This window comes from Vanessa cardui, chromosome 24 (assembly GCF_905220365.1).
Source record: "Vanessa cardui chromosome 24, ilVanCard2.1, whole genome shotgun sequence".
NCBI classification, from domain to species: Eukaryota; Metazoa; Arthropoda; class Insecta; order Lepidoptera; family Nymphalidae; genus Vanessa; species Vanessa cardui.
In genome coordinates this window covers 2,442,710-2,467,134 of record NC_061146.1, presented here as the reverse complement: position 1 = coordinate 2,467,134, position 24,425 = coordinate 2,442,710, and the positions used below count along the sequence as shown (strand labels likewise).

The window sequence follows — 24,425 nt, the reverse complement described above, 5'->3', positions numbered from 1 at the left end:
AATGCACCTTTTTTTCAAGATGGCGGCGATTCCGGAACTTCAATTTTTCAGGACTTTTAACCCGTTCATTAACAAGCCAAAATGAACATTTTAACCAAGTTTCAAAACCTTCTTATTTATTATTTTTATTTCGTGAAATTTGTCTTTCGCTGCCTGGGCTATAGATGTTGATCGTAAATTTGTTCGCGTTTTAGGAATTTGGTTTGGTCAAGTGTTAGGCATAAAGCAGTCTATGTCCTTCCTCGGAGTTCAAATTTGCTTCATATAGAGCTAGATAGAAAGAGCGACAGCCAGACAGAGTTACTTTCACATGTATAATATTATTAAGTATAGATTAAATTAAATATTAATACATATACTATATTGTATTTGGAGCTGCGACTTATATGTAAGTCTGGTAATAGATATTTTAGTAATATTAAACATTCTTGATACTACTAATTTAATCTTCACCTCACCCCTTATTCTCCACAGCCTTCATTTGGGAACTAAGATGTTATGTTCCCTGTTCTTGTACAGTTACTTTGGCTCACTCACCTTTCAGACACAACATTGATAATGTGTTAGCTATTTTATTAAATATCATGAAATAAATTAATAGCTGAGTAACTATTTTCTTGAGTTTAACAAACACATGTCGCTCATACAGAACGACATCGTCACAATTCAATAGTTTTTGAATGACATCTATATAACAATAATTCTGACAATATTACACTAGAAAGTATGTACAAAATGAGATCGTTTGGAATGAAAAAGTTATTTGAGAGATTTTTGCAATTGTGACGATGTCGTTCTGGATGTGCGATGTAATTATGAAGCACTAGCTGTTACAAGCGGTGCCTATGTCCTTTCTCAGTCTTTGGAATATTTTTGTACCAAATTTCATTTTAATTGGTCCAGTAATTGGGCGTGAAAGCGAGACAGACAGACTTACTTTTACATTTATAATATTAGTATGGCTAGGAATTTACCACTAATAACTTCTATTGAGGGTTTCTCTACAGAAAAATTCAATGACATTTACTTGAATCGATTTCAACCTCAACTAGTCCCAATTGCAAATTAGATATTATAATAAGTGGGGAAGCTTGGGGTGCTTAATTTGTAGTTATTTTATTTTATTTGGTCATTGGCATATATTGGATTGTGATGGTTTTTAAACGAAAAAAGCCTATGTCAAGTTTTCCATTTTATTTTGAGTTGCAGCGTGCACGAATTTTCACGCTAGTGGTGGGCGTACAAAAGGGGTCAAAAAAGAAAAAAAATGATGTAAAAAAGTTCTTCGTGCGTGTCAGATATTCAAGTTGTAAAGTGAACTGAAGTGAAGCTGAGATGGCCCAGTGGTTAGAACGCGTGCACATTAACCGATGATTGTGGGTTCAAGCCCAGGCAAGCACCGCTGTTTCATGTGCCTAATTTGTGTTTATAATTCATATCGTGCTCGGCGGTGAAGGAAAACCTGCATTTTTCTAATTTCATCGAAATTGTGCCACATGTACACTCCACTAATCCGCATTGGAACAGCGTGGTGGAATATGTTCCAAACTCCTCTTTAATAGAAGAGGAGGCCTTCTCCCAGCTGTGGGAAATTTACAGGCTTGTTACTTTACTTTTTTTTTTTAAAGTGAACTCAAAAATATGTGCTATATAAATGTCTGATCAACTTTGACGTAACCAAAAGTGATGGTTTTCAAAAATATAAAAAACATATTGACCTCAAAATGCTCGATCGTGTCTGATTTCTATGAAGAGGGATCAACTTGATGTCTTAGTCTGAATATAATCTAACAAGTTTTAAAGAATAAAAAACGACGGTTTTTTTTCTTTTTACGTCTGGATTTCCTTTTATTACAGGATTTCGTCGTGCGGACTTGTCTTAATCTGACGCGCTTTTTCTGAGGATCGACTTTTTCACTAATCTGACTGGTTGCTCTCATGCCGCTATATTAAGGGTTCATATGGTAGATTTACATAACATGGTTTTTACTATAAGGAGGAAGGAGGAGGACTTTTTAGGACATTTCGCCAGCTTTACCAAAATATTCCAATTTTTAATGCGTGGTCGTGGATATATGTAGCTGTTTATTCTATCGACACAAAATACATTGGTGAAACAATTTACAAATTAGGATTTTTTTTATGGCTTTCAGTACCAATATTTCACCAACATCGCAAGCGATCGAAAAGAAACGTTCGAGATGGATCGGTTGAGATCTTACTTTATTTTGAAAGAATAGATTTCTTTCTTTTGCTGGTTTTGAACTCGTTACCATCGGTTAAGATGCTCGTAATCTAACCACAGGGCTATTTTGGCTCTTTTGATTTATTACATGTTATTTATTTGTTAGTTTTGGTCTAATAAAACACCAACGCAAAGCAACAATGCAAAGAAACGCCAAAGTATCGCATATTTATGTCAAACCTGACAGATTTAAAACACCATGAGTCAAGCGATGGGATTGTAAATAGATTAGTTATTTTCGAACGGAATGGGTTGAAATGTGGGTGCTCCGCAATTTGTGGGTTTAATCATTGTGTATTTACGGTTTCTTATTATTGGTATTCATGCGTCACAGACCTGTTCAAAGTTACTTGATGTTTCGCAAGTAAAAATTCTATAAACGAGATGAGACAAAATAACTCGGTGGCATTACATTACAACGTTTTTAAGATGTTTTTGTTGTTAAGATCTATTTTTGTGTGTGTGTGTGAGAATGACATATTACGTCGCAATGATTTGATGTTTAGATTCAAGAGGTACCAAGAGTTTTAGACTGGATAAAGGAATCAATTTGAAAACTGACGACGTTTTCTTACTCTGACTGCACAAAGATTTCAACTCGATTGTGTGTTGTGTTGAATGTAAATTATTTATATTATTAACTTGATGACTGTGGACTATAAATATAAGGGTGATGGGTTTTTCAAATTAAGCAATTTGATTCATCTAAAATAGAGTTTAATTTTGTTAGTAACAAATAAATTTTACAATTAAAAAAAATACAATAATAAAAGCTGAGTATTACAAACCTAAAATAGAGAATCGACAATTGCAATGTTCTTGCTTTAATTTTTAAACAACAGAGACCAAATGAACATTAATTAATAAAAATAAATACTTTTATAACATGAATGTCTTAAATCAATATTTTAAAATTAATTGACAATTCTTATGTCATTAAAAAAATATATAATATCTTTTTTACTGAGTCAACCTCCTTCGACTCAACTATTAATTACTAACTACTAACACAAAGCTTACATAAATATTATAAACTTTTAGTTGTCAAAAGGTTTAGACTTATTAAGTACTAGCTTTTGCCCGCGACTTCGTTCGCGTGGACTTCAGGTTCGTCCCGTCTAGTCTAGTAATCGCTTAAAATCGCTTCGTAAATAAGTCATTATTTCTCGTACAAAGTAAAGGATAAAAAATGGTTATTGCGGGTTATTCCTAAGAGATAAACATATACTATCACGGAATTTTTTGTAGACCTTTTTAAGTTGTACAATACTGTAGTACATTGTTTTGATCTATCTTGTGGGATTCAGTCAGCGTTTGCAATGTAAGCGCAAAAAATGTGTTTTTTTACGACATCACATTATAAACCTCAAAAATTGTAGCCTATGTGTTATTCTGATGTATAAGCTATATTGTGGTAAAGTTTTATTCAAATCCATTCAGTAGTTTTTACGTGAAAGAGTAACAAACATCCACACATCCATACATACAAACTTTCGCCTTTATAATAGTAGTAGGACTAGCGACTCGCCCCGGCTCCGCCCGGGTACAATGATATGACATCACAATAGAAATTTCTAAAATTATCAGTGTTTCTTTTCTAAATTGTCCATGTATTATATATTAAAATCTTCTTCTCGTATCACTCTATATATTAATAAGAACCAAATCAAAATCCGTTGCGTATATTTAAAGATTTAAGCATACATAGGGATATAGGTACAGGAAAAGCGACTTTATTTTATACTACACTAGCTGTGCCCGCGACCTTTTACACGTTTGAATTCAACAAAAAAAAAATAACATTGAAACTTAAGTTACTTCTTATTATATCAGTTATCTGCCAGTAAAAGCCGTCAGTAAATCGGTCCAGCCGTTCCAGAGATAAGCCGGAACAAACAGACAGACAGACCGACAAAAATTGTAAAAAATGTTATTTTTGGAAAATGTACCGTGTATACATACGTATACATTGAGTAAAAAGGACTATTTTAATATTACAAACATACACTCCAATTTTATGATATGTATAGATAACAAATCATAGTATACAATATACGAGTATACAATGAAGCAACACCATTCTTTGTCAACGTCGTTCATAAAGAAACCTAATCTGATAATAAAATAATGTTACCGACAATCTCAAATTACTGATAACGATAAATACTTCCGGAAATCTTATCCTTTGTCCGAAATCGTCCTTCCGACATCTTTGTATCCTTTGTGTTATATAAATAATATGCTTCGAATGTATATAAAATTTTCCATAAATAAAGCACAAGGAAAATGCCGTGAGCATTAAACTTTGACCTCGGAGCGACATTATTTCATTAAGCCATCACATTTTACGACTATGATTCCCTTACTTAGATTATTGTTGTAATATAAACGTGTTAGGATGTGGACACAACTATAGAGCTCCGTGGTAGAGTAGTGTGATCATTGGTTGTCATAGGTACGCCATTCCGAAGTCCCGGGTTCGATTGCCGAGTCGATGTAGAAAGTTCATTGGTCTTGGGTCTGGGTGTTTGTGGTGGTCGTTACTGATTTTCCATAGCACAAATATTTAGCTACTTACATTGGGATCAGAGTAATGTATGTGATGTTGTCCAATTTATGTATATACAACAACAACAACAGCCTGTAAATTCCCACTGCTGGGCTAAAGGCCTCCTCTCCCTAAGGTTTGGAACATATTCCACCACGCTGTTCTAATGCGGATTGGTGGATATATTGTATTATAATCAAACTGCGTACGTATACACTGTATCAAAGTTTGTTTTCCTGACCGATATCGACAGCTTTACTTCTCAATAAACTAACCGCACAAGAAATACTCAACTCAGCTGCGTCCACAAACACAAGTGCACTTCTGATTTCCTTGCTTTCATAATCCTATTGGAACACATCTAATACAATTGATAAATTCCCGATCCAGAATCAACTGATTTATTTCTTCTCCAAAGCTTAGGAATTTATAACTTCTATTGAGGGTTTTTACTACACAAAATTCAATACCATTTGCTTGAATAGATTTTCGCGCCGGCTAGACCCTAAATGCAATTTAAATATTATAGTCGTATAGGTGTAAATACGTATAGTAAAACACGTAGCATCGGCAAAATTCGTAACACCGATCACATCCGAATTAATTACGCGTTTCCAAATCATTAATATTTATTTCTTATGTGAATATGATCTTTGCCCGACGTAATGACTTGTAATATCATATGACCTAATGTATTCGTCAATTTACATGCACTTGCACAGTTGAACTGAGAATCTATAGCGGCGAATAGCGTCAAATGTCGCGATAGAGCGATTTCTATTGGTGGTATAAATCGACAGTAAGCGGTTTTATTGAATTTGCCGATGCTACATCTAAGTCGTGTCGTTCTATAACAGCCTTAGCTAAGAAAGACAAAATGAAATATAATATATTATTATAAATGTAACCGATGCCTTATGCAGTAAGTTCAGCCATCAAATTTAATAGTTTTCTTTGGGGTCGTTCAACGACGCGTAAAGAAGATCATCATTGAAAATTTTACGACCGAATAAAACGATTTTACATACAAATTATACACAAAATACATTTATATTTGCTTATCAACATGTTTCAAATAAACATGTAATTATTACGATTTGATCTTGTTTGAATTAATTCTGAAATTTGTTGCCATATTTTTTCTTCATTATTTTTTTAATTAGCCTTAAAGCTTTCTGTCAGTTAATGGTATGAAATGCTCTGTTTATTGAAATACTTTATTAGCTATAGAAAAGCCTAAAAGTTATTCTTTAGTATAATACTATTTAGACTATTTACGATTGTTTATTTTGCTTTGTTATGGAAGATTTCCGACATAAACTGTTTTTGAACTTTGGTTGTCAGCATTGATAATGGCTTAGTTATATCTATACAAATAATAAAAATGTCTGTTTGCAATATTAAAATAGCTCTTTTTTACTCAATGCATACGTATGTGTACACGGTACATATACCAAAATAACAATTTTACAATATTTTTCGGTCTGTCTAAACAGACAGACATCGAGCTCCACCGAACAAAAATAAAAAAACATGGTTAATATCCCGAAATCAATAGCTTTAATAATTAAAATAACCATGTTAATTTAAAATTTTATAAGAAAAAATTGTCATGATACACAAAAAATTTAATCATACATTAGTGTAAAAGTCGCTTGCCGCTGTCTGTCCCTATATCTGCTTAGATATGTAAAATTACTCCTCGTATTTGTATGCGGTTTTTTTTAATAGATAGAGTTTAAGAGGAAGGTTTTTGTATATAATACATAGACAACATAGTAAATAAACACAGATAATTTTAGAAGTTTCTAATGTGATGTCGTAAATACACAAATTCTGTAGTATATTTAGTATCAGCGCACAAGTGAAGCCGGGGTAGCTGAAAGATAAATAACTCGATATATTAATTAACAGTTCCATTTTAAATATCACTCATTCTCACCATTAAAATTAAATCTCAATATCCAACCCACTCAAGGCTGCAAAATTATTCAGGAATTTTTAAACATACTTTTAAAGAAACGTGGGCTTATACAAACAAACAGACGATTTACTGAACATCGTCATTGAAACTGCTTCGTAAATATTTGAATGTTAAATTATTTAATAGTATTCGAAATTACTAATTCATGATTTTAGATAACGAATTAGGAAGGGTAAGGCCTACCTATATTATACATATAGGTAGGTCTTACCTTTCCTAATTCGTTTACATTAATCTTTGTAACATGTCAATGAACTCTGGATACGCGCTGGAATGATTTTGCTGATTTTTTTTGTATGATTGACGCCCTGGGTGCTTTAGATTGGATCCGGTAGGTGGGACTGTGTTTGGATTCAGAGTTTTTTTTATATAAAATGATATAAAATATATGTAATTATTATTTCACTTGTACGAATCTTTGACAGGTACCTAAATAATTGTGCCAAAGCGTCCATCTTCTGCTCCAATGCGGATTGGTTGATACACATACGTCAAATTTTGTATATTAGACACTTTTTCTTTACGATGTGTTCCTTCACCACTGACCACGAATTATAAATACAAATAAAGCACATGCAATTTTCAGTGGTGTTTGCCTGGATTTGAATTTGCAAACATCGGTTGTGATCAACGTGTTCTAACCACTAGGCCATTTAGGCTCTAAAAATATTATAACAAAAAAATTAAAATTTCAAGATATTTTTTTTCTGAGAAGATATATCGTCGCTTTAGTATATATAACATTTATACTAGATACTGAGTCCTCTTATATATAAATACATACATTCATATAATACATTACAAGAACGATAAAAATCAGATCAAATTCCGATCATTTACATTTTCAATGTAAAGACGGGCATTGCCTTTTGTAAATATAGGTAAGATTTATTATGTATAAATGGAGTGTTAAACGCTTTATATATAGCGAATGAACGCTTATAATTTGTAATCGGTCGTTCACTTTAACCGTCTCTCATTCGTATTATATCGCATGAATTCGTTTCCATTCGTGGAATTAGACATATCCTTACAAAATATGAATGTCAAACAAAAATCAAACGTTACTTAATACTACATAAAGAATAAAAGTATATATTCATGATTTATTTAAATGGCAACACTGACTATATTTATTGTAAAATAATTATTTAAAAAAAAACAGCTATTCAAATGCTCCCAGGATTTACGAGTAATACAAGTTTGAACTTCAAATCTTTGATTATTTACTCGTCAAGATAGACAGCCAAAACTGCGTCTTCGAATGGTCAGGTTGGCCACTAATTAAAAGCAAATTCGTAAAGAAAAACTTGGTAAATGTAAGGTACACAAAGGCAAGGAAGTTGGTTCGTTGTTTTAGTTTTTTGTATTAGCCAGCCAGTAAGAAACAAATAATTATATCTTTAACGTGCTACAATTTGAATGTAAATTAATGTAATTACTAAGGTAGTTAGGGAGTTTAGGGTCTAAGTTCTTATACAGCCAACATTAAAATGAACTAGAATATCGTCTTCGTGGTAGCTTCACTTGATTGTTAAATGACGATTCAAAAGCCTACTTGAATAAAGTTTATTTTACTTTGATTTGATTTGTCATCGTAAGGAAAAGGCGTAATGTTGGGGCTCGACTCGTAAGGATACTGGTATGGATACATTTATAAATTTCGTTTTATTTAAACTTTTAATTTACACTGGTTGTTAATAAAAGAATGTTATCATTTAGTAATTATCATACTTGATTAATTTTCAAGTGGGTCTCCAGCGAAACTTTTCGTTTATTCAAAAGAATTGGAGTTTGTCGATATCAAGTTTCGTTAATTTTGTTTACGTTTTTTATTTATTTTCTTGTACCGTAGTAATACCGCTATCTAACCAGTAACTTTTATCCGCCCTCTTATATATCTTTGTTAAATCGCAACAATTTAGTAAATTAAAATCAAAAATAAAAAAAAATCTAAATCAACATATTGTTTATTGTATACCAGAAAATAAATCACATATACACGGCTAGGAAAGATGTACAAGAGGCGGCCTTATCGCTAACACAGCGATCTCTTCCAGGCAACCTTAAGGTAGAGGAAAACAGACATAGAAAGAGGAAGGGGTGTACAAAGCAGATAGACATAATAAATAAATACAATTAATAATATATTTAAAATAATATTAATATATTTAAAATAAAATAATGTACAGTACCTGATATCTTAAATGCATACATGTATGTAGGAGATACATACATATATGCGAGAATCCTGTTTATTTTACTGCATTATATATGTATGGCTAGATCTATTCAAAATGAGACCATAACCGTTTCCTGTGTGCCGCTATCGTCCTATGGTATAGGTTGGCGGATGAGTATATGGACCACCTGATGGTAAGTGGTCATCTTCACCCATAGACAACGACGCTGTAAGAAATATTAACTATTTCTTACATAGTCAATTTGCCACCAACCTTGGGAACAAGGTGTTATGTCCTTTGTGCCTGTAGTTATCCTGGCTCACCCTTCAAACCGGAACACAACAATACTGAGTACTGTTATTTAGCGGTAGAATAACTGATGATGAGTGGGTGGTACCTACCAAGACGGGCTTGTACAAAGAAAATAAGAGTGTTTTTAAGATACCGTCTGTTATTTTAAAATATCGTCTTACTTATCTATTCTATTCCACAAACTCGCATTGGAACAGCGTGGTGGTATATGTTCCGAACCTTCTCAAAGGGAGAGGAGGCCTTAACGCAGAAGTGGGAAATTTACAAGCTGTTGTTGTACCTATTCTATCAAAGTTATTCAAGGGCGGGATAGGGTATATATAGGCATGTGTGTCGCACATGTGGTGATCATTTAAATAGATAAGGTCATGTTTTATAATTCATAAAGGTTTTTGAACTTTCGTTTCTACAAATATACCTTAACCTCTGTAAATGGTTTCTTTACTACATATTTGTATGGCTTTTTGACGCCTTAACGATTCAAGGTTATTTATTGAGTCAATGCTCAAGTATCAGATATATTGCCTTTTATTTTGTATAAAGAAACAAATTTCTTTTCATGTACATTTTTTTCTATGTCTCAGAATTATGAAGTGTTACAAATAAAATAATTTATTTAATTATTAAATAAATTCGATTGACGGTGAAATGCTAATTGATGTTAGATGGGCATTGACACTGTAAGAAATATAAACCATTCCATACATCACACCAATTGGACCTCCAGTGTTGAGAGTTAAGATATGTCCTTAGTGCCTGCGGTTACACTGGCTCTTTCTCTTTGTCATTCACTCTTTAAAGCAGAATACGTCAATCGTAAGTATTGCTGGGGCGGTTGAGTATCTGTTTCCAAGTCAAGAAAAAAATATATCCCATCGTTTTGCCTCAGTGTATAATAAGAAATATTTATTAATTATAAAAATATAATTTCAAAACAACAAACGTCGTTCAAAATAATATTTTAAATTAAAGAAGAAGAAATTTCTAAATCTTATAAATTTATTAATTAATTGCTGTAATATTTATAATAACCTTTAAATGAACTACGCTTTGAAGAGGATATTTAATTACACAGATTTTTTTCTTTATGTTATGTACCCATGGTTGTAATTATTTAGTTTCCTGTACAGACCTATATATTAGTTGAACATACATTATGATTCGTGTGGGAAACACGATACAAGGAAAGGGTTAATATTGACTCCGAAATACATTTATTACATATTTTAAACGTCATGTTAGGCAGGGGATTTATCCGAAGATAAACTAAAAGGTTTTCGATATTATAGTAATAATAATAATAATAGTAACAGCCTCTAAATTTCCCACGGTTGAGCTAAAGCCTCCTCTGCTTTCGAGGAGGAGGTTAGGAGCATATCCTACGCTTCGCCAGTGCCGGTTGGATTGACATGTTTCATTTCCTAAAAAGATACATGCAGGTTTCTTCACGATGTTTTCTTTCACCGCCGAGCTCGAGATTATAAATACACATTAAGCACATGAAAATTCTGTGCTTCCCTGGGTTTGAATCCACAGTCCTCGGTTAAGATGCACAAGCTCTAACCATTGGGCCACCCTGGCATTTTGATATACTGGCGCTTTATAAAAGATGTGGAATAGTGGATCTTAATCAAACATCACACAACTATGTATTTTTCTTGCTCGTGAAATTCGGAGACATTATTTATTTTCGCCAACCCGCAGTGGAGCAGCGACTTGGAGTATACTCAAATATTCCTCTTGACAATAGTCGACTCGCTTCACGTTTTAATGTAACAGTGGAAACTCTATTGGCTTATGCGATACTTATTTTGCTATCAAATATTTGTGTATAATATGCTGTATGTTTACCGAAAATAAATAAATATTACCAATACGAAACCACTCTTGAGAACGATGGTGTTATGACTCTTGTAAATGTAGTTATACTGGATCTCCCTTCAAACTGAAACATACCTACTACTTAAGTGCGCAGGATTGTTTTTGTTGGTTGAATATAAACTCAAACTCCATTCACTATGGAAGCATTACACTTACTTATTTATAGTCAAATAAACAATACCACTATTTCGGAAAAGTAAACACCCAGACCTGAGAAGAACCGGCGAAAGAAACACAACGAGTCTCATTTTTTGTCATAATAGTTATATACCAGAAATAGTCAGGAGGCGATCGTTTCATTCTCAAGGTGCTACCAATCATAAACTCACTAATTGTATAGTAACCTTTCGCACACAAGCGTTCCTTAGCATTTTTTTTTAATTTAGCAGAATCATTTTGAATGATTCCTGAGATTTTATACAAGTAAACGATTTGAGAAAGAATTTCCAACTTACGTGACACAGGTTGGGGCGATCATTCAGGAGCAGGTGGTTCATTGACCCGTATTTGACGAAGATAGAAAAGCCGATCAGCGTGACTTTACAAAATGGCCTGTCTGTTTCTTGAGTCCTGTCTGTACTCATGACGTATATACCCATTGTTTCCTTACAAAGAATTCCTTGAATGTTAATAATGTATACCATATCAATTACGGTTTTCAGTAAACACGTCGATAACCTTTTGCGTTGTATTATCATAAATCAAGCCAGCACATTACAGCTCAATCCAAACAAAGTGTCACACATCTATTAACGCTCGTTGAATTTTAAACAACCATTCGCTTGAAAACAAATCGTCATTTCCACAACCCCATAAATAATATTTTTCAGATCCAATACGTTCGCTGTAAACATTATCCATCTCTTTCTGTTACACATTGGACTGTATGTCTGTCCCTTTCATAAACTGAATTAGCAAAGAATCATGTTTCATGTACACGTTAACCCGTTATTGCAGTGATTACGGTTTGTTTTACTCTTTGGTGTTTGGTTTGGGAGGGGGAGGTCGATAGCGGAGATGCTATTTATAAAGAGGCACTGGAAAGTAAGAGGTGTATATTGACGTGCCAAGTACCGGATTCAATATTAGTTCCGCCTTTTGTCACTGTGCAAACTGTCGCCCTAGTTTCAACTTTGTATATACAAAACTAGCTACTCGCCCCGGCTTCGCATGGCATTTTTGACACTAAATATAATACAGAATGTGTTTTTACGACATCGCTTTAGAAACCTCTAAAATTATTATTCTAACTCTACTATATTTTACGTGTACATTTAAGCCTTCGTCTTAAATCAATCTATCTATTATAAAAACGCGCATCAAAATCCGTTCTGTAATTCTAAAGATCTAAGCATACATAAGGACAGACATCAGTAAGCGACTTTGTTTTATATATGATGGTAATGATTACATAATAAAAAGAAAAGTATGTATTTTACAATCATATTGTTTTGGATTTAAAAAAAAAAAGCGAATTACATGATTATTTCTTAATCTTCTGATCCTAAAGCGGTAAGCGCTTCTGTATATTTATTATATTGGACACTTACCCAGTCAGTTACTATACCTATTGTTAATCCAGCGCTGAACATGTATTATTAAAGAAACGGAGGATCCCTTCGCAAATACCATCAATAACATCAACTCAGTCAGATCAGTAGCGTAATACACGGTAGGGATTTATGGGTAACATTCAATTCAGCGTCTTCCTTGTACAGCAGTACTTTATCCCGCTTTGAATTATCTGTTTTATTATATTTGAGTATTAACCTTTATTCAAAATAGAAGTGTTTACACTTTCTTATTGATTGTCGAAAATCTACCACCGGTTCGGAATACGATAATACCTCAGACCTGAGAAGAACCGGCGAAAGAAACTCAGCGGGATCTATTTTTTTTCTTTTTTTTATAATGTCAATATACAATAATAAACATATTTTTGTTATTTGAAACAGCCTGCAGGCGATCATCTCATTCCCAAGGTGTGCAGTCAACTAGAAAGTCATTAGTACTGTAATATCCTTTAGCACACAAACGCTCTTTTACGATTCTTTTGAATATTATAATTGAATATTGTTGAACGTTTTTCGGGATCCTGTTGTAAAAACGTATATATTGCCCTAAAAAAGAGTTACTAACCCTGTGTAATCGGGTACTAGGCGTAACAAGTATATCAGTATCCGGATATTTTATTATTAAATTTATATGATCATTTTCTTAAGTTTTCAATACGTTCACGCAATCTGTTATAAGATTTTAGTTGGAGTTTTGTCCACAGTAACAGCCTGTATATTTCATACCGTTGGGCAGGAGGTTTTACCTCCTCTCCCTTAGAGGTATGTGGATTCACACGTGGCAGAATTTTGTTGAAATTGGGCCATCCGAGCTTTTGTCTATTCATAACCTAAACCATAGGATAAGGAGACTTACATAATAGTTTAAGATAAACTGCAAAGAATGACATCATGTAATAATATATAAAAATAATTATATGTACGTTGAGAAAAGTTAAGATAAAACTTTTTTATATTCGTAAACCAATTTTAAAAGCGCCAACTAATCGAGTAAAAAAAATGACAAAACGAAAAGAGTATAACTAAAAAAAGTATTTGTTTTTTTTTTTTTTAAATTATTTTATCCTTTTTTAATTTTAATTACATTAGAATATTTTTTAAGTACGTAAACAATTAAGACGCATTAAAATTTAAATATGCAACGAAGCTGTATATTATGTTATCCACAATAAGAGCTTTATTACCTCAATGTTTAGACGGTTTAATTAAATTAGACTTCTCGTCTGCTCTTTAAATTTTAATTTAAACCTCCTTTGATGTTATAAACTAATTAACATGAAATAAAAATAAATTTAAAGATTTCACTTGTTAATAATTCAACAAGAAATAACCTCTTTTTCTCTTTTGTTACAGATAAATATGATTTAAACAAGAAGCGAAATCGTGGAGAAGAATCGTCAACAGGAAAAATGTTTCGAATAATTTTCTTCGGTATAATAATAATTGTAAGCGTTAAGTATAATGACGCAAGAGATGCAAAAAGCATAAATATGATCGAACATAAATTTATAAATACCATAAATAAAAATGATATAATTAATAATTTTATTAAAGATAATCTAAATATAAGATCTAAAAGAGGCCTCAGAAACATAGACGAGAAAATTGAAAGTCTTGACGAAATCAAAAATAAAAGCAAAGTTGGTATAGAAAACGTAACAGAGAAATGCGTAGGTGACGCTGAATACTGTAATATGACTAAAGAGGACTATGTAGCAATGTTAAACGACTACATATATCCACAGACATACGAATGGGTACTTATAGGTACTCACACAGCTGTCTTTATCATCGGACTTGTTGGGAACACGCTTGTCTGTGTAGCTGTTTATAGAAATCATTCAATGCGAACTGTGACAAATTATTTCCTCGTGAATTTAGCTGTTGCCGATTTCATGGTGTTATTGTTCTGTTTACCGGCGACGGTTTTATGGGATGTTACGGAGACATGGTTTTTAGGAGATGTGCTGTGCAAGATATTGCTTTATTTTCAGGTATGTTCAATTGCACGTTTTTACTATTTTTTTATTATAGGACGTAACCATAGAAAAGGCTTTAGAAGGCTTTTAATTGAGTTTAATCTTTTCGGTTAATACATTATTATTAAATAGTGAAAGAAAGCATATTTAAATTTCAAAATTTGTAGATAGATTGGTAGGCTATTGTTGTATAATAGGAAAATCCCATCGTATATTATATTTCTTACAGTGTCAAAGACAGGTATTGAAACCGTAAGAAATATTAATGACTACAACGCTTTATACGATATGAAAATGTGACCTAAATATTAGTAAAACACTTTTGTGAGACATTTTTATGCTTAATACATTTTATATCTTTTGATTCAGCTAACCTATATGAACCAAATACTTCATTACATACAAAAAAACCTTTTTTTGGTATGTGTATTATGTTTTTATCCTTTTCATCGGTTCGAGTACCGGACCTAAAGAATTGAAAACCGTTTGGCAAAAATATAAATCACGACCAAGGGTTTTAAAAGGGTCGAATACTTTATCATTTTATTTATTTAAAGGTTGTTTAGGGTCCGGAGTGATGAGAATTAACAAATGATCCATTTCCAATGTAAATGGAAAGATTACAAAGGCAGATTTATGCAAAAGTAATTCCATTTAGAGGCTGGCTAGTTAATTAGCAAGGAAGACATTGTGAATGCAGATCATAAGACAATTATTTAATAATAATAATGAATAGGAGCGCGCTGAACACTTTGTAGTGAATCCACACACGTGAATGAAATTATTAACAATATCAAAGTAACAACACTGTTTATGCATTACTTCATGGTAGGGCTTAGAAATATTTCCTCTTTAATGTTTTTCTGTTTATGGGTGAGTAAGGGTGTAACCATGTGTACAGGTGTAACTGTATGGTAAAAAGTAAAGTAAAGTAACAGCCTGGAAACTTCCCACTGCTGGGCTAAGGCCTCCTATCCCATTAAGGAGAAGGCTTGGAACATATTCTACCACGCTGTTCCAATGCGGGTTGGTGGAACGCACATGTGGCAGAATTTCGATGAAATTAGACACATGCAGGTTTTCTCACGATGATTTCCTTCACCGCCGAGCACGAGATGAATTCTAAACACAAATTAAGCACATATATATTGTGGTGTATGGTACAAGGGACATATTTTGTTGGCATATTAGAATCGGCGGTGACCACTTACCATTAGGTGGTTCATTCTTCATACATATTCCATAAGAGACGCGTGTGCTCCACAGAATTTGAACTTATTTTTGGCCTCTCTTATAATCTCCTATTGTTTGATAATCTGTCTCGATTGTTGATAGAACTGTAGGAATATAACAAATATAATGTGTGTAATGAAAGACTGGGTATGTACCACACAATCATCACTGAATCAAGAGTTAAGCAGAATTTGAAAAGTGAGTGAGCCAGCAGAATTACAGACAAGGCTCATATTATTCCAAGGTGGCTAGATTCAGAATAATATAATTATAATCGCCACTCCCAATGTATTACCAAAAATATTCCATTTATACGTCAATTCACTAAAATACTAATTTATTACTCACCAGTGTTGGCAATAACAACATAAATTACAGGTAGGTGGCCTATATACCAGTCAGCATATCCATTAAATGGAAAAACGAAAATCAATAAATCTTACAATGCCAATGTGAAAAAGCAATCAAAACGCCTATTCGCGAGTATGTTTCTACTTATTAAACTATGACAGATTTCTGAATCGCGCTAACGTTTGGTTCGTCCCAATATATATAGGGTCTTGACAGTGTGAATATAGATGACAGCCGTCCGAGCCCAGATGTATGAAGGGACTCTGAGCACACTATGTCCTCCCTCCAGACTTCCCCAGCTCTGACCCGGCCTCACAGGAATTGCGACCTTAGGAGGCGTCTACTTTAAGCTCTTCACAATACCCGGCAGAGTCTTCCACTAGTCAGCCGCCCGGTGACATACAGGCGACTATGGCCAACAGTTACTCATAATTAAAATAATATAGTCTTTTTTGAACTTTTCTTTTTATTGTCATTACCACGTAGTTGCTTTTGACTATTTTTTTTAGAATATGACGGTATAACCTACGTATGTATGTGTAATATATAACCTCGTAACACACTTTTTTATGTAAAGATTTCTAAGCCCTAGATTGGCAAAGTTCGTAAATGAAACATCATTTTCAAAGGCGTGGAATATATTGGTAACATAATAAGCTTAGAATTAGAAATGATTAGTGATGTCTGCTCTTGATGCGTGACCTTCGATTCGTATCCACGTGATTTATTGGTTAAGAATATTTGCGATAGTTGAAATAATATTTACAAACACTCAAGTTATTTTAATATCTGAAATTCCACGCCTACGATATTGCTGAATTATATTCAATTACTTTCAATCGTTTCATGAATTCGATAACTCCGATAGTTACTTCGAATTATGTAATAGAAAATATAGGGTAACTATGTTATTCGTAATGATTTATGTTTGATTGCTAGGTATTATTTTTGTTTAATTAACTAACCTTAAAAGCGACGACCTCCGTGGTGGAGTAGTGTGTACACCGGTTTTCATGGGTGTGCCACACCGAGGTCCCGGGTTCAATTCTCGGTCAAGTCCATGTAGAAAAGGTCCATTAATTTTCTATGTTGTCTTGGGTCTGGGTGTTTGGGGTACCGTAGATACTTCTGATCTTCCATAACACAAGTGCTTTAGCTGCTTACATTGTGGTCAGGGTAATGTATGTGATGTTGTCCAATATTCATTTATTTATTTACTTAAAAGCCACTGATTGAATACACGTTATTGCCTCCACTGGTGACAGGAAAGTTGCTCCCTTTTCTCCCGGGGGGATCAGAATTGCGATTCAACGGAAAAATGCTGCTAGCGTTTCTTTATAATTTCTTTTTTTTTTGTTTACAGCCAGAGCGCCGCTCTCCACTCGGCCAGTTACAATTTTCCGCTCTCTAAAATGAATTCTGTGTTAAATCTCAACAATTTAGTAAATTGCAATTAAGAATCCTTTTTAATTTTCTGTTCATCTACGGCTGGAGCTTTTCAAAATAAGACCTTGACCGATTTTCTACTTACAGCTATCTTCCATGATTACTGAGACAAAAATCAGTTAACGCTATTTATTTATATATAAGATTAGTGGGCAATATTGATACATAAATCTGATCATGGATATTAAGAAATAAAAATTGTAACAAAAAGAAAAACCGACTTCAATTAAAACACTATTTTAAAACAAATAAATATGCACAAATAATAATAAAAGTAATTGCGTATTCAACGGATTTTTCAACCCCTACTAGTAAGTAAAATGAAATGAAAAATGTTAGACATTTTAAAAGTCGATTTACGATTATATAACGTAGTTACAGTTATTGTTATATTTGGAGTCGGCACACGGGAAGCAGTAGCTTTCAAACGAAGAAAAAAATTGTCAAAGTCCCCCAGTAAAAAGTAATCAGGTAAATAACATAAAAATAATGCAGACGAATTGATAATCTCCTCTTTTTGAAGTCGGTTGAAAAGATACCATACCATACCAATTTATTTCTAATCAATCGATTCAATAATCAGTTAAAATAGTTATGAGATACTGCTATCTAAAGCTGCCGTCGCATATGTGTGGATACTTTTTTTTTACACCAATTGATACTAGATATTGTCTCTTGGGCACGAACGACCTCTCACCCCTCTGAGTCGCATTTATCTACACCCTCATGTCCGTATTCAGTGATCTATGTTCCTGGTTGTTCTATATTATACAAACAAGAACGACAGATCTATTTGATTAACGTAACTCTATCTTATTTATTTGTTATTCTTCTTATAATATTGCTATCTCTAAAATTAATTTCCTCATTGATTTGTTGTTTGTTCCGCTATTGTTGACCATCGGTTTCTAGGCTATTACAATTGTTTTGGAGCTGAGATGGCCCAGTGGTAAGAACGCATGCCTCTTTATATAACTTCGGGTTCCAACCCAGGCAAGCACCTCTATATATATGTGCTTAAAAGTGTTTATAATTTAAATAAGATAAATATTTTCATTATTTTTTTTACATATTTTCAATTTTAATAAATATAATAAGAGCCAAGGTGGCCCAGTGGTTAGAACACTTGCATCTTAACCGATGATTTTCATTTGTTTAATTTGTCTTTATAATTCATCTCGTGCTCAGCGGTGAAGGAAAACATCGTGAGGTAACCTGCATGTGACAAATTTTATGGAAATTCTGCCACATGTGCATTCCACTAAACCGCATTGGAACAGCGAAATGGAATAAGTTCCAAACTCTCTCCTTAGTGGTAGAGGAGGCCTTAGCCCAGCAATTGGAAATTTACAAGCTGTAAATTTACTTTACAATTGTTTTAGTGTATTGTTGCGTTTATATTTTGATATATATTACTTAATAGCTATGCCCGCGACTTCATGAGCTTTCGAATGAAACAAAAAGTTAATGTTGTAGCTTAAGTTTCTCCTAGTTACATCAGCTATCTGCGAACGGAAGTCCAGTCAAAATCAGATCAGCAGTTCTAGAGATTTGTCGGAACAAACAGATAGACAGACAGACAAAAAAATTACATGAAATACCTTATTTTGGTATATGTACCAAAGCAGTGGTTATTTTATTATTACAAACAGACGCTCCAATTTTATTACATGTTTAGTTTATGCTGATCAGTTGATAATAAAGATATGTTTTGGAATAGAAGTAAAAATAATATTCATTGAAACTCACTCAAACGAATCCGAGCTCTTCACTTAACTCAATATGGATTCCTGGAAAAATCTTGTTTTGAATAATTGTTTTCGGAACTTTGGATATAACAAAGTTCGTATCGTTATCTGGAATAGTGTTGTATATCAATTTGGATGGTATATAGTTATGGTATTTCTTCGATTGGAATAAGATATATTACATAGTTATGACAAAATACTTCATTAACTTTTATACTTGTTATACTGCTTTTAATAAATTACTGGCTTCCCCGTCCCGGCTTAGCACGGCTGCAATACTGGTACTAAATATTCTATAGAATTTGTTTATTTACGACATAACATTAAAATATCTAAAATTATCACTTTCTGTATTATGTTGTTCACGTATTATATACAATATATTATAACAAATGAATATGCACTAAAAATTAATGAAAATAATTGCATATTCAACATATTTTTTTGAGTCCCTCCTAAGTAAAATGAAATGAAAAATATTAGACTACTTAAAAGTCGATTTACGATTATATAATGTAGTTATAGTTATTGTTATATTTGTAGCCGGTGTCAGCCAAGAAAACCCAACAGTATATCTATCAAAAACCATTCCCACGAATCACTGTATTATTATTAAAAAACACAGCAATAACAATACAGCATTAGCCCCTATCCAACAACAAAAATATAGATATGGATATATATTAATATGGCTCCTACAGTATGCAGTTTTAATAAATATATTTGAAGATAGTACATAATCACGATCGACGGTTACGCTCTATTGATTCTCTCCTTCTCTCTTTTCCCAGTCACTTCTCTGGTTTCGTAACTAACGGTTTCTCTGTCCAAGCTGTCAGATTATGGAATAAACTTCCGGTAGAAATTAGAAAGGCTCCTACTATGGCATTTTTTAAGCGTCGTTTAAAGGATCATCTTATTAAAAATCTCTCTTTAGTTTAAATAAAACTAATTATAACGGATGAATCGCGTATATTAATTATTTTTAAACATCCCGACGTTTCGAGCACTTTGCAGTGTTCGTGGTCACGGGTAGACTAAGATGACATTTGTCTATTTGAAGAACAAAGGAAATATTATTAACAACTACCGCCAACGATTTCTCAATTGATATCTTGAGTAACGTTCCGGTTGCACGCAGAAGGCACTAACTGTATCTTTAGGTCTAGGTACTCAAGATACCAATTGAGAAATCGTTGGCGGTAGTTGTTAATAATATTTCCTTTGTTCTTCAAATAGACAAATGTCATCTTAGTCTACCCGTGACCACGAACACTGCAAAGTGCTCGAAACGTCGGGATGTTTAAAAATAATTAATATACGCGATTCATCCGTTATAATTAGTTTTATTTAAATGTGTAATAATCGCGAAAATTTAAGACTCTCTTAAGTTTTTCCATTTTCTCTCACTACGCTGTGTTTTTAAAATTTCTATTACGTCTCTGTTATTTTATATCATATGTGTATAATTATAAATGTATATTCTCATGCATATATATAATATTTTATCTATGTTTTTGTTTTATTATTATTACTATCGTATATATTGTAAAATTTATTGTTACCGCCTTCATGACTTTCTGTTTGGCCTAAAGGTTGACTGGTAGAGAATGCCTTCAGGCATTAAGTCCGCCTTTTAAATAAATGAATAAAATTAAAGCTCAGGGACATAGCGGTTTATATTAGGTTATGACTGAAAAACTGTGAACGATGATAAGACGTTCCGTCGTATATTTAGTATTTATTTATATATATAAAATGGAATCTATATATAATAAAATACTCACTAATTAATCAGGAAATCTCGGAAAGTGACATCTACGGACTTGAAATTTGGCAACATTTTCCTTATATGGTGTACAAATCCGCTAAAAATAGACGTCACGAGACTCTATTCCTGAGGGGGTAAAATGGGGTTTGGAAGTATATGTTTTATATATCTTGTGAGGGTACAGTTGATCATTTATATATGAATCTACATCATACATATAATTTCCTCGTCGTATTTAAAAAAATAAAACCAATTATTGATAATAATTATATTTTTTGTGCGAAATAGACTATGATTTTTTTATTATTATTAGCTTTCAAATCATAGCCATTATAATTAATTGAATTAATAATTCTATAGTCTGAAGGATAATTATAAATCAAATTGCTTTTAACACAGAAATAAACCGTTTAATTTATTATACGTGTTAATTTTAAGTTTTACTTACTTGACTTAATTAAACGATTCCTTTGTCTGGCAAAAATAAATAATTAGTTCTTAATAGCGTTAGTTAACTATACAAATAGATACGAAACTAGACTACAATATTAATTAAAATACATAAGCTATATGTAGTGTACACAGATCTGTAATAATATAATAAATATTATTGGACTTATATTGTATATGGATATATATATTATCTGTGTATTTATGTATCTGTCCCCTCGAGTGACACACATCGCGGAAAGCGCGGGAATATAATATATATGATTTGGGCGCGGATGAAGACGGTGTGTGTACGGCGAGTGGATATTTAAATATAATATATATTTATATATAACTTGTAAAACGATCTTACAATCATATATGTGAACATTACACTGTATATAATATATTATTTTAATTACAAAATTGCATCTGGCACAGTGCATCAGTAGATCATTTCTGAAACAAGAAAATCGAAACTCACCACGGAATACGTATGTGAAATGTCAGAATAATTATAAAATTTATATGATACACGTATCTAAAATATATATGATACTAAGTTGTCAAAATTAAAGAAGTGAGAAACGAAGTGAAAAACCACTGAGCAATCACCTGAGTAAATACAAGCTGGTATAGATTTATTGTTATACATTGCTAGCATCCTCTGTTTTAATCCCAAAAGGTTGTTGGTACACCATCTATAGAGATAGATTTTTAATTTCCAAGTTTCTTACTTCGAAAACATAGGACTTTTATAAAAAATACCAAACCTCGTTTTACTCCCTCAGGGGTGGAGGTTTTATTACATTTTGGCTATAACATCTATCATATGTGTGTTTTTTATATAAAATAAATATTATCAAAAGGTATTTTTTTATTTTAATTTAATATTATTATATTTTAGAATTGTTATAGATATTCAAGTAAAAATACATTTGATAACTTTTTTTATTAATTTAATTAATTTAAATTGGAAATGTAGACATACCGTATTTTAAATCTATATTACGTCACTATTTCATTTCGATATTTATCCCTGCTAACCTTACCTACCTTACCGAACTAAGTTTCTCGTCGGCTATATTACTAGACTTATTTTAAATTATTCAATTTCAAGTATGTTGATTTAAAAAAATAAAAAATGAGATATAATAAAAAATATATTTTCAATTTCATTGCGCAGATAGTTGTCTGTGGCTGTATATTTTCAATATTGTACAATTATTTTCTTAAAAAAATAAGTCATTAGAAAAATAAAAAAATTATCTCGGTATTTGAATAGTATTCTATTTTCGTTATAACGCTTATTTTAACATTCTTAGTTTCAATTTTGTTGAATTTAAATGGTAAGTCGCGATCGAAATTCCCTTTTAGAGTCTGCTTGAATAATATATACAGTACTGGACAAAAAAAAGTACGCACTGCTTAGAATTTAATATTGGTGCTATTTTACAAATGAAAATAGTTAATAAGTACTTCCACAGCCATTTTAATGATAGTTTATAAATTCAGGATAAATTTTTCAGTGTAAAATCAACACAAATATTAGAAATTTATACAAAAAAAAATTAAATCTTTAGGATGCCAATTTTAAGCTGGACAAAAAAAAGTACGCACACCGAGAAAAAAAGAAACTTAAATGTTCACATTCGCTATTAATATTTTGTGTGGCCACCTTTGGCATGGATAACAGCCTGTAAACGCCGAGGCATACTTTCTACTAGGTTTTGAATTTGCTGTTCATCGATTTTTTCCCACGTATCTTGCAAAGCAGCAAAAAGCTTGTCTTTGTTGGTTACTTCGCCTTTATTAACCTTACGGTCCAAAATCGACCACAGATTCTCTATGGGATTTAAATCTGGGGATTGTGCTGGCCAATCCAGAAGTTTAATCCGCGAAGAACGGAAAAAAGCAGTTGATTTTCGAGCCGTGTGCTTAGGGTCGTTATCTTGTTGAAATATAAATTCATCCTGCAGACCGACCTTCAGTAGGGATTCTTCCAGATTTTCATTTATTAATCCAATGTAAACATCTGCGGTCATAGTACCATTGATTCGAACCAGATTTCCCACTCCAGACCACGCGAAACACCCATTTTATTAATTTTTCGAATTAACGGACGACGTTGTGCAAAATTATTTATTAAGCCTGCTCCTCAAAGTCTCCTGCGGATTGTTCGATCTGAAATGTTTAGTCCTGTATTTTCAAGAATGACACGGCTAGTAACAGTTGGATTTCTTTTTGCCTCTCTGATAATTTTCCGATCATCTGATGCAGTTGTTCTTCTTTTCCTGCCGCGTCCAATTTTATAACTAACTATACCAAACTGTTTAAACTTCTCACATATTTTTCTTACAGCGCCTTCACTAATATTATATTTTCGACCAATTTCTCTTTTCGAAAGTCCTTTTTCCTGATCTTTAACTACGAGTTCCCGTACTTGTACCGAAATTTTTGGCATCTTGGATTTGTGGTTACCCTATTTAAAAATTATAAAACTGATAACTGGCCGAAAACTATCTTTATGTTTATGATTCTATTACACTCACAATTCTTGGCTTTGTTAGGAAAATATCGCGTTGTATTCACGTATGAGAATACGAATCCTCAGGTGCGTACTTTTTTTTGTCCAGCCTATAATAGACACACTAAGCGCTGACAACGACTTGTTTCTCCAAACGAATATTTAACAAAAAAAAATCATCATAAAATTAAAGGAAAAACAATAAACTTTCGTC

General features: G+C 32.6%; 1 protein-coding gene across 1 annotated transcript in view; it reads left to right on the top strand.

Annotated features, from left to right (window-relative positions):
* LOC124540201 (orexin/Hypocretin receptor type 1-like) overlaps positions 1-24,425 on the top strand; it is an 89,085-nt gene that overhangs the window by 39,395 nt on the left and 25,265 nt on the right. Inside the window, exon 2 of the mRNA XM_047117661.1 lies at positions 14,081-14,721. Coding sequence (XP_046973617.1) covers positions 14,137-14,721 — 585 coding nt within the window. The 5' untranslated portion in view covers positions 14,081-14,136. The remainder of the gene's footprint in view (positions 1-14,080; positions 14,722-24,425) is intronic.